This window comes from Hibiscus syriacus, unplaced genomic scaffold (assembly GCF_006381635.1).
Source record: "Hibiscus syriacus cultivar Baekdansim isolate YM2019G1 unplaced genomic scaffold, ASM638163v2 tig00110403_pilon, whole genome shotgun sequence".
Classification (NCBI taxonomy): Eukaryota; Viridiplantae; Streptophyta; class Magnoliopsida; order Malvales; family Malvaceae; genus Hibiscus; species Hibiscus syriacus.
Genome location: NW_024062723.1, coordinates 1,213,419 through 1,228,071, shown reverse-complemented (window position 1 = coordinate 1,228,071; position 14,653 = coordinate 1,213,419). Strand labels below are relative to the sequence as shown.

General features: G+C 34.8%; 2 protein-coding genes across 2 annotated transcripts; both read right to left on the bottom strand.

Moving 5' to 3' along the window:
• Positions 1-5,336: 5,336 nt before the first annotated feature.
• LOC120123824 (transcription factor ILR3-like) lies at positions 5,337-6,818 on the bottom strand. Its single transcript, XM_039142646.1, has 5 exons — positions 6,688-6,818; positions 6,342-6,404; positions 6,172-6,249; positions 5,926-6,088; positions 5,337-5,746 (listed from the first exon to the last, which is right to left on the bottom strand). The coding sequence occupies exons 1-5, from the start codon at positions 6,810-6,812 to the stop codon at positions 5,495-5,497; spliced, it is 681 nt and encodes a 226-aa protein (XP_038998577.1). The 5' UTR covers positions 6,813-6,818; the 3' UTR covers positions 5,337-5,494.
• A 5,841-nt stretch (positions 6,819-12,659) lies between these two features.
• On the bottom strand, positions 12,660-14,189 carry LOC120123808 (tryptophan decarboxylase TDC2-like). The gene has a single exon (XM_039142632.1). The coding sequence runs from the start codon at positions 14,187-14,189 to the stop codon at positions 12,675-12,677; it is 1,515 nt and encodes a 504-aa protein (XP_038998563.1). The 3' UTR covers positions 12,660-12,674.
• Positions 14,190-14,653: the final 464 nt, after the last annotated feature.

Genomic DNA, 14,653 nt, shown 5'->3' with positions numbered 1-14,653 from the left:
CTCAAATAGTAGATAACCCGAATCTGACAAACTTAGACGCACTAATAAAGTTCTCATCTCTACGACAATATTCCTGCTCAAGGCGTCTGCCACAACGTTTGCTTTACCCGGGTGATAATCAATTACACAGTCATAGTCCTTCAAAAGCTCTACCCATCTTCGATGTCTCAAGTTCAACTTTTTCTGAGTGAGCAAATACTTAAGACTTTTGTGATCCGTGAAGATATGACACTTCTCCCTAAATAAGTTGTGTCTCTAAATCTTTAATGCGAAAACCAATGCGACAAGTTTTAAATCGTGCATAGGGTTGTTTCACTCATGTGGATTTAACTGAAGAGATGCATAAGCCATAACTTTTTCTTCTTTCATCAAAACACATCCCAAACCATTTAGTGACACATAACTAAATACGATAAAGTTTTTTCCAGACTTGAATTATGTCAGAACAGGGGCTTGCATGAGGATTTCTTTTAGCCGATCAAAACTCTCTTGATGTTTTTCATTCCATACGAATAAAACCCCTTTCTGAAATAACCTGGTCATCATTACCGCAATCATGAAAATCCCTTGATGAAACGATGATAATATCCTACAAGGACTAAGAAGCTGCGCACATCGGTAACATTCTTAGGCAGTTCCCAGTCTAACACTATCTTAATCTTTTGGGGATCTACCCAGATATCAGCCACTACCTGACCCAAAAATGCCACTTTGGTTAATCAAAATTCACACTTCCCAAACTTCGCATACAACTGATGTTCCCAAAGTGTATATAGAATGACACGGAGATATTGGTCATACTTTTCCTCGAACCGAGAGTACTCAAGGTTGTAACCGATGAAAACCACCATAAATTGATCCAAATAAAGGTGAAAAACCCGATTAATCAAATCCATGAATACCACTGGGGCATTGGTGAGTCTGAATGGCATCTTGAGAAACTTCTAATGGTCATACCTCATTCTGAAAGTGGTATTAGAAATGTCAACATCCTTGACTTTTAACTGATAATATCTAGACCTCAAATAGATCTTGGAGAACACATATGTGTTTTTAAGTTGTTCGAATAGATCATTGATTCGGGGAAATGGGTAACGGTTCTTGATTGTCAACTTATTCAACTACAGGTAATTATTACACAACCTCATCGATTCATTATTCTTATGGACAAATAAGATTGACACTCCCCAAGGTAAAACTCTTGGTTTGATGAAACCCTATCCACTAACTCTTGAAGATGATTCTTTAATTCATTCAACTTCATCGGGGCCATACGATAGGGTGCAATGGACACCAGAGCTATACCTGGCTCAATCTATATGCTGAACTCAATCTATAGAATTCCCGAATGGTGAAGATGTCCTTAATCGTTGGGACAAAAACTCGTGTATCCACTATATGAGCCAATAAGGCTTCACACTACTGATTCAACAATCTTCGAGCCTTGATTGCCAAAACACCTTTGGTAGTGTAACTTGAACTTCCACAGGTCATTCCTAAACTTCATACAATGGTGAACCTCAGTCTGAATAAGCACGGTTACGTACTTGCTCATTCGGAGAAACTCCTTCTTATACTCGAGTATGTTTCTGTCCTTCTGGGTCAGGTGTAAAAATTGGTTGTGCAAATCATCGACATGAGCCTCTCTGATGTATTTCTCACAGAACTCGGACAAGAAATATTTCCAGGTGGGTCTCTTTGGCTCCATCGACAACTTTACAGTATCCCACTAATCAATTACGTTACCCTTCATAAGGGCAGTGACACACTACAAATTACTTTTGGGAGTGAGGTACAACTGATGAAGAGTACGGAACGTCTCTCAAAGCCGTTGATCTACGGATATGGGGTCATCATATCTAAATCCATAAAAATCAATCATCCTATAATGATGAAGTCTCTCGACCGGGGACTCTTAAGGTATCACGGTTGACTGAATTGGGGCTACAGGTAGGGAAGGTGGCATAATGGACAAATTCAGAATAGCTCGAACGATCTGTCTAAGGGTCGAGGTCAGATTGTGAAAAAAGGTCACCTCATTAACTCTCGCGTCCATATGTATTCTCTACTCAAAATCGGGGGTGAACTCGTCACCAAAATCTCTAGCCATAGAGGCGTGACTCTTCTCTTAGCCTATACAACTAGGGACGTTGTCATCAGTCATATCGAATCTCTGAAATTTAAGGGAAAAAAGAGGTCACTATCGTCATTCCAAAATCTTAAGTACCCTTGACACTCTAGGGGCATGTACTCACACAGACACTTACTGAATCTGATCCGCGAGTCCTAGTAACGACTAATCTTGGACACTCTGATACTACTAAATGTAACACCCTAATCCAGTGCGACCCAAAAATCCATGAATTACGATGCCACGCGGAACCATCGAAATGTTCAACCCGAAAATTTCTTTGAAAATAATTGTTAACATCAGAATAAATCATACTTGCAACGGAAATCAAATCCAACGTTTAAAAAATATAATAGTCATCCAAAATACTTACATCATAACCATAGAATTTAAAAATCCAAAATAGAGTTATGACATGATTATACAAGGTCCATACTGAGTATATGCCCTCTAAAATAAATTCAAGTCATATTTTGTTATTCTTCTGATCTGGAATGTAAGAATACGATATCCTCCTCAGCAACCACCTCTACTAACTTACGCACGGAAACACATTCCATACGTTGAGCTCACAAGCTCAGTATCACAAAAATAACTAAACTATACTACATGCATTCATTTCATGAACATGTTGGTATGTAGAGTCATAAACTTGCATAAATACATATCGAACATAAGATAGGTTAAGTAATGTGGTCAGAGGAATTTATGTGTATCTTAGACAACACACTAGCCTATCTAGAACGTGATAGCATAAGGGTAAGAACCGAAATTTACTTGTATTGAAAGTTAAAGCCCTTATTCTACCTCGGATCCTCGAGAGGTCGAGGGAGGTCCGAAATTTACATGCATCAGAAGTTCACATCCCGTACCTAATCGAGCATAATGTTCAATTTCAAAATTTGCATGCATCAAAATTCGTACTAGTACAACCCATAATTTACGTGTATTGGATGTGTACCCAAAAAAAAGATATATGGATATCAACATAACATAATAGACAAACATCATAATGCAAGAGTAACTCAAGTGTCCTAGTAGTTTCCCAATTATCAAACAAATGCTAGTTTTATGTCACTTTATTTTAAAACGTTATTAGTCGAGTTGTTCATTATTGATGATATCGAGATTAATGGTTTAAGTATTTAAGCAAATCAATTAATGAACCAAACTGAACTCATTCAAACATACTGAGGTCAAGAAAACATTCCTCAACACTTTAGACCACTAATGAATGCAACTTCACTCTTTTCCATCGAGCAAAACAATGAAGGTATCGATCTTATTGAAAAGGGAATTATCTTTTGTATAATAGAAAGTTTGGGGTCGATGGTTTTGGTCAAGGGATTGATCCTTTTGGAAAGGGATTGATCTTTTTGATAACAGAAAGTTTGGGATCGATCCTTTTGGTCGAATGATCGATCCTTTTTCTGGGAATGACTTGCTTAAGCTTGAGAAATACCCAAAAACCAACCCAACAATTCCCCTAAGACTATCAAACATCTTTAACATATTATTTAGTGTCTTAAAGGTCAAAAGGCATTAATTTTCATGCTTGCAACACACAAATACGAATATTGTCATGGAAATTACTCTAGCATGCTTCATGAACTAAACAAACCATAATGCACATACAATGAACTACATGTGGTATGAACAAGTCAGAATCGTGTTACCTTGTGCTTAGGTGACTGAAAAACATCCTAAGTTCCACCAAGAATGAGTTTCTCCTTACCCTTTACCTTAGAGCTCTTACCCAACTTCTCCAAACCTTGCAAAAGAGGGCTTAATTAGAAGCTCTTACCCATATTTCGGGGCGTTACAGTTACGTTAGAACATTTAGAATAATTTTAATTTTGACGTAGATTTACGAGAAATAAACACATTATACATAATCACCTAACCTTTCATCCCATTCTAACTTATTTTTATGTCTTCTTCCTCCACTACAAGTTTCCGAACATTATCTTATTTGTAATATCTCCAATGGTTTTATCTTTGTGAAAAATTCTCACTTCCCTACTTTGTAATACTTGATATTGTGGTTTATTTGTGAGATGGATATTTTGGGTAAAGTACATATATGGTCCATTGACTATAAGGTATTATTTTATTAAGTCATCCGACTATTAAAAGTTACAAAATGATTCTCTGACTATAGGTAATTAGTCCCTTGACTATTTAACATTATAAAATGGTCACCTATTCACTATGTTCCAAACTCGTTATTTTTCTTAAAATTGACTGACATATTAAAATATATGTTAACATGCTGATTGAAATATAATAAAATATGATTTCATAATCTCAAACGAGTATCGTATCTCAATCAATATGTTAATGTCCAACTCAAATGGTCGTTAATTTTTTAACGGAAAATGACAACTTTGGAATATAATGAATAGTTGAGTGATCATTTGATATCTTTTAATAGTTGAGGGACTTAATAAGGCAACTTCCTATAGTCGAGTGATCATTTTATAACTTTTAATAGTTAAGGGACTTAGTAAAGCAATAACCTATAGTCAGAGAACAATTTGTGTACTTTACCCTTCCTTTTTTTAACAGAAAAGAAAGGCTTATAGGCATGGTAAAGAATTTACTATATTATATGGGAATGTGCAGGATGAGAATGGCTTCTTACGTACATAAACTGCTTCATGACGAATGTCAATTGAGAGGTCCAACTTATAAGACGAGAAATTCTGATAACTTGGAGGCATTATTACATTAAAAATCCCCCAAAATTTAATTTATTAGTCCAAATTGTTCACATAAGATTATTTCGTGTCTTACAAAACGCGTTTAATGGACTTCACGTTTTATTTGCTGCGAGATCCATCAACTTTTTCAGATAAACTCATTTAATTTTAGATAAAATACAATAATAAATGCATGAAACTTTTTGCAAAATGTAAGGTATGATCTCACTTTTTTTGCACAAGTTGAGGTTATCATATGTGGACAGTTTGAGGCATTTTTCTAACTAATGTTGTTTGGGTTTGGGAGATATTGATCCAATAAATGAATTTTTTTTGGGGTTTTTAAACTAATAATGCCTAATTTGGACTGATATATTATAGGGAAACATTCCAAAGCACGTGAAACGGTAACTCATGGCAAGACAATTTATAAACCACTGTTACAGGTTCATTTGACTTTGTATTTTACATTTTGAGTAGCTTAAACCCATCACTTGTTTATGGTTCGACGATAGATTGTCCAGCTACTCAACAAGCTCACTTTCACACACAACATGATAACAAGAAGACCAAAGCCAACGACAGTAATGAGTAAACAAGCAATCATAAAGAAACAGATCGGTGGTAAGAACCAAGAGGCAAACCATCAACTTCCTTTAAATCATGCGACTGGAGGGCGAAGAACGTGATCCTGTGACGTGTCTACCGCGGCAGGCGGCATTAATTTCCACATTGCGACGCTAGGAAATCCGATGAAAGGCATCAACTTGTTCCCGGCGGCTTGCATTTGAGCAGATATTGTTGCAGGGGGCAAGCCTGGCCCTGCTGCACTCATGGCTATGACTTGCTGCGCTAGCTTCTCCTTGTCTGCCTTCAGCGTCTGCTTCTCCTCACGAAGCTCGTTCTTCTCAACCTGAACGGATTAACGATCCGCTGAGCGTGCACATAACATTCATAACCCGAATCCCACACAACCATGTTAATCATGACTACCATGTTCATAGCATATGAATCAAGAAGATGGATCTGATGAATTACAAGTTAAAAAAATCAACCCAGATTCGATCAGTTTTCCATGAAACAAGTGTTTACCTTCAATTCTCTGATTTTTGCCTGCAACTCCTCATTAGATTGTTTCAACCTCTGAGCTTCACAGCGTAATTGATGCACCATTCTCACAGCATCACTCAGAATAGCAACCTTATCTGATTTGAGCGGCCTTCCTGGCTCCAAAATGGCACCCAGTTCCAAGAACCTAGAAATTTTTTAACAAACTCTAAATTGAGAAACAACAGGCCAATAACATAACAGAATACAAAAGAATGGTCAATTTCATGCCTATCATTCAGCCTATCCCTTCGCAATTTCTCCCGGCAAGCTTTCGATCCGAATCCACCGCATGATTCGGATTTCAACCTGAAGAGAACAATAACTGGCAAAAATTACACAACGGCAATCATCATCACCATCACACAGTTCAAAATCTCCTTGGAAACAAGAATTATAACCTTTTCCTAGATACAACTTCCTTCAAGCTATCTGAATCGGCAAATGAGCAATCAACGGCAGTACTGAACAATCAAAATAGCAGTGGTGTATCAAACGATGTATCAGCATAAAGTGAATTTTATCACTAACTATCCTCAATAGAAAATCTTTACTCTTAAATCTGAATCATCACAAAAAGAGAGAATATCGATCCTGATCGAATGAATCAACAAGGAAAATCGTTTACACCGACACTGAATCTCAAGAAACTCACAAAAACTTACCGCCAAAACTAATCACGTAACGATTTCAGTGTTTTTCTAGTTGTCGTCAACTTTCTCGGGAACCAAACGGAAAAGTACGTACCTGACATTAGAGGGAGCATTGAGAGTGGATTGAGAGTGCCAAGTGAAGGCGGCAGCTGGAGGCGGGAAATCAGTTATGCCATAATCAACGAGCCAATTGGAGTTATCAGAAGAATCCAATTCCATGGGATCTTTTTCCTTGCGAAAAAAGAAAAGTAAATTTGAATGACAAATTTATACATAGGAAATTTTCAAATAAAACAAAGTTGTTCTCTCTTTGATTTTATTTTACATTTCATCCCGTTTCGAAGCTTCGTCCTGACTAAACTGAACTGACTCGGATCGCACACCTAACTTTCGTATATGAGTTTCTCAACGGGGATTTATTATATATTCAAACATGAGATCTTACTTAAGTGATGTCAAACTGCTTACTACTTGAAGTTTGTAAAAAATATTTCAATAAATTAAATATTAAAAAATTGTTTAAATATATTTAAAAATACAATAATTTTGAAAATAATTATTTTTAATATTAAATTGAGTCTAATATCATACAATATCACTTATTTTCAAAAAAAAATGTTTTTAATATGAAAATATAATGACAAATTTAGTTTTCTCTTATCCTTCTATGGTTGAATTTATCCCATCCATGAATTAAAGGGTAAATTATATAAATGATCAGTTAAGTATAAGTAAGTTTTTAATTTCAGCATGAACCTAGTGATTTTGGTGGTAAAAAGATTGTTGTTTTTTGAAGACTCACATTCGAGTACCACGAATGTTAGGGGTATAAGTGTAATATCAAATGGTTGAAAGTTATATTTGAACAAATTTTGCCTTATACTTATACTAAATTAATCAAAAAACAGTTTTTATTTTCAAACATTAACAAATTAATTTTAAAGTAATAATTTGATCATTGTTGTTATTATCTTATAACACATTAATCATTAAACTGTTAATAATCTTTATTAGGGTAACGAAATAATGATGTGACACGTGAATTAATTGATTTGAAATCAATTGTCACCGGTACTATAAACTGAGCGAGATTTCTTTAACCCGTGAAATAATCATTACTAGTGTTCGAATTTATGACCTCTATAAACAACAATAATTTCTTTAAGCACGAAAATAAGTTGGTTCATGCAATAGAGTAGAAAATTTTAAATATAAGATAAGTGGTATGTCTTCGCTAATCAAATAAATAAATAAAGCTAAGCGGTGTGCTTCATGACCAAATTGGCATTCTTCCAAGGGCTTGCCTCCAAACGCACTGTACCGATTAGCTTACGTCAAACAGTGACGCCATGGAAATTAATATTTATAACTTTACTTTTATCATTATGAAACTTAATATTTGTATAAAATATGGGAACAAAATATTATTTAATCCTTGAATCTGATAATTTATTCTAATTTGATCCTTGAATTTTGTTTTGGTCTATATCAGTCTAAATTTTAATATTTTATTATTATTTTTAATCATTTTTAACCAAAATGATTTAGGGGTCAAATTAAGAAAAATGTCAAATTTAGGAACTAATTACTTTAACCTTAAATATTTTAAATGTACAATATTGAGTTTATGTATTATTTTTCTTAATTATCGTTCATTCAATGATTTATGTTTAATTTTATTATTTATTAACCTAGCAACTATAGAAATTGATAGAAATAACTTTTTTGTCCTCTATATTTATAATTTATATCAATTTATTTGTTAAAAATGATTGAAATTTATATTATTTAATTAATGATATTTTTATCTATTTTTAAAATTAAGGGTCAAATTATAAAAATTATAAACGATGATATTAAAATTTTATTATATTTATTTTATAAATTTCAAATCATAAATTAATAATAAAAGTGAACAAAATTAAAAGAAAGAATAAATATTTTAAATAAAAATAATACATAATATCATAAAATTATTATACAAAGACTGAAATTTAAAATAGTATATAAATCTTTATATATTTAAATCTCCTTAAATTAGGGTAAACTATATATTTAGTACCTAAATCATCGATTTTAGTTCGTTTATTACCTAAACTTTTTATTCTTTTTAAAATCATACCTAACATTTAGTTTTTTGTTTTATTTTAGTACCCAACGTTAAAAACTTAACAGACATGCTAAAAGCACATAACTCCCGTGGATGGAAGACCAATCTGAACGGTGGACCACGAGAGAATGACGAGTCGACCATCATCGTCCAGTATCAGGCCCATCGAACGATTGGTAACGAAGATCAGAGGATGAAGAAATCGAAGAGTACATCGTCGATTTATGGAGATTAAAGTGTTTCCTGTGAAACAGAGCATTCAGAGGGATCGAAAAGATGCAGTTGGAAAGTCTGAGCTTCATCGGTTAACGGATGCGACAATCGGTGACTATAGCCGCAACGGTCGATAAGCTCGTCTGTTAAATTTTTAACTGTAGAGTACCAAAATGAAACAAAAACTAAACATTAGGTATGATTTGAAAAAGTAAAAGTTTAAGTTCTAAAACGTATCGAAACTGATAGTTTAGATATTAAATGTGTAATTTACCCTAAATATAAATATTATAACTTGGGTGATTGATGAATGGTGACGAACCGATAGATTCCACTCGTAGCTCAATGTTCACACGCAATTACGCAAGCCGTGATTTAATGCCATTGCCTTTATTATTATAATAATATTGGATAAAATGAACTGGTAAATTAATGCTTAAACTTTATCTGTCTAATGAAATATTATGCAATGAGGAAGTCTTCAAGTTGATGCACTTGCTCAAAATTAAACTAATTGTTTATGTATTATGTTATTTATTTAAATTAAGCTCGTCAACTTACAACATGTAAAATGGAGGGGACATGTGCATATTAAATATGCATAGACCAATGAATGACCAATCCATTTCTGATAACACCCTAGCCCCCAGCCCATTCCATCCCAATTCAAGCAACCCTGCCTGGCAAATGAGCGGGGCGGATGCGGATAGTCGGATACCTTTTCCTTTATTCCCATATTCACCTAATAGTTTCGTACCCATCGGTAAAATTTTTAAATTCATACTCGCCCACGTGAGTACATTCTCAAATCCACCCCACACTTACAATGACACTATCCAACTGGATAATCATCACTCATTTCGTACCCGTTTGTATTTATTCATACCTGCCTAACATCAAGCTCACAGGTAACATAAGCGATGATCTTCAATTCTAAAAATATTTATACTCGAACATTTAGTTAAATTATAAGTCACGTCCTATCAAATCTTAATATTTATACAATAATTTCTGAAATTATACCTAAATTCATAATGCTCTAAATTGTATATGGTGAATAGTTATTGGGCAAGTGGATGCAGGACGGGTAATGTCTTAAACCCATTACCTACTCATTACTCACGACGGGTATGACTTCTTAAATCCATACCCGTCGATTACCCATTAAATTTATACCCATAATTGCCCTAATTGAAGTAGGTACGGTGTGAAATTCACGAAATTGTATCAGTCTACGATTCCTATCTCAAACCTTATAAATCATTACAAGTAAATTAATATAGATTCAAGAAAATAATTTTTTTTATTTTTATTAAAATTAAAGTTTTTTTCCATCTATATACTATAATCGAAAATTCCTTCTTCAACATCTTTTTATCACTATACTAGACATCGATGAATTCATCTCTTTTAATTAATCCATAATTTATTAGTGTGTTATACATTGCTCAAAAATTAAAAAAAAAAGTGTTTTTTACCAACCATATCTTTTTAGAATTGTGTCACATGTATAAAAGTACATTCAATGAGTCGCATTTCTTTTGGATTTGGATGTCACGTACACAAAATCACAAAATAATCAACATCGTTTTAATTTTCGATTTTTTTTGTATTCAAAATCTATAAATTGAAATTTAACTCAAATTTGAAATCCATATAAAAAAATAATAATTCAGATTAAATATTAAAAGGGTAAAGTAAACAAATGGTCTCCTTACTATATGATATTGCTTTATTAAATCTATTGACTATTAAAAGTTACAAAATAATTCTTTAACTATAGAATGTTGCTTTATTAAGTCTCGACTATTAAAAGTTACAAAGTGGTCACCCAACTATTTGTTATGTTCTAAACTCGTCATTTTCAGTTAAAATAATAATGATTGTCTAAGCTAGACGTTAATATGATAAATATGATATGATAGTTGTTTGAGATTCTGATATTAAATTTTATCATAACACAATTAGCATATTAACGTTTGACTCAGAATGTCGTCAATTTTTTAATGAAAAAGAACGAGTTTAGAACATAATGAATAGTCAGGTGACTTGTAGTGATATTTTTTACCAAAATTTAACTGATTTGACAAGTATCATTTTCTATTCTATGTTCCCAAAATTCAATATTTTTTTTGGATAAATCGAAATTTTATTATCCAAGAAAGCTAAGTAGCTACAAAAAATCACCGATCACATAAAACAGAAAGAAAATACAGACCAAATAAAAATCGATCGGTTTTAGTCAATACCCCAAGCAATACAAAGATTTGAGTTTACATCATCAAACCTATTAATATTTTTACCCCTTAGTTTTATACCTACAAAGTCTTTGATTGTGCGGAGTAATTCTTCAATGCTTCGAGAACATCCTTTGAAGATTCTTCGGTTGCGTTCCTCCCAGAAAACATAGATTGTGGCGTTTCACGCTAATTTGAGGATAGTGATTAACAAGGATTTACCTTTCCAATATTTACTTGCCCATGTAATCAAGTCCTCCCAAGATAATACTGTCTTGTAAATTCCATTGAGATGAAAGATCTGGTCTCGTAATTGAGAAGCAGTCTGGCATTCGAAGAACAGATGATTTCTGTTTTCCAATGACTCGTTGCATAAAACACAGCTTTCATTAGAAACAATACCTATGCGGTGAAGTCCATCTCTAGTAGGCAGCCTATCGATCATTGCCATCCAGGCAATGAGGCTGTGTTTAGGAATGTTCTGTGGGAACCAAATAATAGATTGCCAAGGAACTTTATCCCCCTTCGTTCTAATCTCTTGCCAGATTTGTCTTATCGATAGAGCTTCATTTGGAAGGATTACTTGAGCGTCAGCTCGCAGTTTAAGTAATTTATTGAAACTCCAGCTTAATGTTGAACCTGTTTCCATTTGCCAAAATTCAATATTTTGCAGCATTATCTAATAACAAAAAAAAATTAGAATTTTATTACAACACAAATTATGAATTAAAGAGAAATAATTAATAATAATGAAATCAAATTTTATAAACATTAAAGTGAAATAACTTGACATTCTCGAAGACACAACTCAAATATTCTAAATCATACATGAAAATAATGGTTTCATCGAACCCAGCAAAGAATTTTCAAGTTCGTGTATTTAAGGAGCAACAAAAAAATAAAGAAAAAAAAACCCTTGTAATTATTGTAGATTATGAAAGATTTTTTTAAGATAAGGTGATTATAAAGTTGTATTTGTTTTAAATATTGTCATTCATTTGACAGAACGCAAATCATCCTATTACAGTCTATGGTGCTTGAATCCGTGACCTTTAAAAATAAAAATAATTCTTTTAACTACTGAAGTAAGTTGATTCGGGCTAGATTAAGAAAGTTTTACCATATGTATGAGAAGCGTTTGCGTGATTGTTGTATATTATGAGTACCAGTTTAAATATAAAATCAGAAATTATTGTAATTATATAGCAAAAGATGTCTATCTTAAAATTGTCAATATTCAACAATTATATCTTTTAAAAAAAACAATCATAAATTCCACGCTAAAAAGCAATTTAAATAACTAATTTTCCCTAAATTACATTTTTTTTTATAAATAAAACACCCACTCAGCGGCTAAATCTACGAGATAATGTGTTGAAATTATTTATTTCACGAAATAATGTTCTCCCAAGATTAATTCTAACGCATTATCTCGTAGATTTAACCCCCACTCAGCCAACAATTTGGGTGAACAAATTGTAATTTATTTATTTTTATAATTTCATGAAATTATTTTCCAAATCATAAAGCAGTAAAAGCGCACACAGTTGTCCTCAGCAACGCATCAGCTCCTTCTTTGATCAACTTCCACGCGGCAATCACGTGGCGCTCATCTGTCAACGTGGCCCCCACCGCAAACCTCAATACGTATACCCCACCGACTTTCGTATGGGTCATATAAACCCGACCCGTCGAATTGATCCAATCCAACAACTTGCGGTTCAACATCTCGGTGTAATCCGACCCGTAATTTTCATTCGGGTTCATCCGGAAACACACCAGCCCGAACTGCCTCGGCACCACGATTTCGAACCTCGGGTCGGATCTTACGAATCCTTCGAACATCTTGGCCATCCGTACGTCGGACCGGATATGAGCTTGGAGGTTGACGACGCCGTAGGATCGGAAAATGAGCCATAAACGCAGCGATTTGAACCGCCGGCCTGTTCCGAGTTGCCAGTCCTTGAAATCGACGACGGAATCTGCTTCGCTCTGTTTGTTTCTCAAGTATTCCGGGTTGGTGCTCAGAGCTTTGACGATCGCATTCGGGTTTTGGACCCACAAGCAGCAACAATCCAGGAAACTGAGTAGCCACTTGTGGGGACTCAAACTCAGAGAGTCAACTCGCTCTATCCCGTTCAGGTGATGCCGGAACTCCGGGCATATGCATGCACTCCCCGCGTAGGCAGCATCCACGTGTACCCACATTCCGTGCTCTTTCGCCACGCGAGCCAGCGGCTCTATCGGATCAACCGCCGTGGTCGAAGTCGTCCCGAGGTTCAAACAAAGATAAACCGGCACCAAACCGACTGCCAAGTCAGCTTCGACGGCCTTCCGGAGTTCAAAAGGAGATAAAGAGAACCCACCGGTGAGCGTCGTCGGAATCGACCTTATGTTTCTAGCTGAAATGCCAGCGATCTTACAAGCTTTAGTGAACGTCGAATGTGTTTGGTCAGAAGCATAAACGACGAGCTTGTTAACATCGTCGGTTTCGACGACGGTAAGAGCTTTGTCCCTAGCTGCAATGAGTGTCACGAGTATAGCTTCGCTGGTGGTGTTTTGGATAACGCCGCCTCCGCTGCCTTTAAACGTGAACGACTCCGGCAGCTTCAGCATGCCCGCCAACCAGTCTATGACCGTCATTTCGAGCTCCGTCGCCGCCGGAGAAGCTAACCAATTAAACCCGACGGAGTTGAAGCAAGTGCAAAGCATTTCACCGAGGAAACCAGCTGTGCTAACAGTTGAAGGAAAAAATGCAAAGAAATTAGGGCTCAGCCAGTGAGTCATCCCGGGGATTATCTGCTTTTGAACGTCTTTCATGATCGTTTCAAAGGGTTCCGGTAGATCCGGTGGGTTCTCCGGCAATTTAGCCTGGAGATACCCTGGTTGAACTTGGCTTAAAACAGGGTAGGTTTCGATATTTTGAAAGTAATCGGCGATGAAATCTACCATTTCATGGGCTTGTTTTCTGAACTCTTGAGGATTTAAGGGACTGAAATGGGAATTTTGGGATATATTAGATTCGATTCTGCCCATAGTCAACAACTTCAAAAATTCAGGACAGAAATGATGAGTTTAAGAGTGGCTGGGAAGATGCTTGTAAGCTTAATGTTTATACATCCACGGGTTTTCTATCGATCATATATAGAGTTACGTTGGCATTTTTTTTCAACCTTTTTGGCGGTCTTGTTATTTAATACAAAACAAGATTTTAAATATAATATTCAAATAATATTTTTCCCCTCTAGTTCACAAAAACGATTCTTGGTTAATATAGATTGATTCGGGTCGTTCACTTAATTTTGGTGGATAAATCTCTCGACGGGAATTTTCTGTATGTACAATAATCTAAACTCTAAACTCACTCACTTCAATGACATCAAGCTACTTATCACTTGAACCAACCCTGTTAATATTCAAATAATATTCCATACTTAAATATAAACTTCGTTGTGTTTTGATTCACCATCTTATTTCTTTTAAATGAAATATGTAAAAGT

Bases quoted from the DNA above. Each gene is read 5' to 3' on its own strand.
- LOC120123824 (XM_039142646.1), bottom strand. From the start codon at position 6,812: ATGGAATTGGATTCTTCTGATAACTCCAATTGGCTCGTTGATTATGGC. The intron at 6,405-6,687 runs GTACGTACTTTT...TTGATTGTTCAG, and splicing joins AATGCTCCCTCTAATGTCAG to TACTGCCGTTGATTGCTCAT. The intron at 5,747-5,925 runs GTAAACACTTGT...TAATCCGTTCAG, and splicing joins CAAAAATCAGAGAATTGAAG to GTTGAGAAGAACGAGCTTCG.
- LOC120123808 (XM_039142632.1), bottom strand. From the start codon at position 14,189: ATGGGCAGAATCGAATCTAATATATCCCAAAATTCCCATTTCAGTCCC.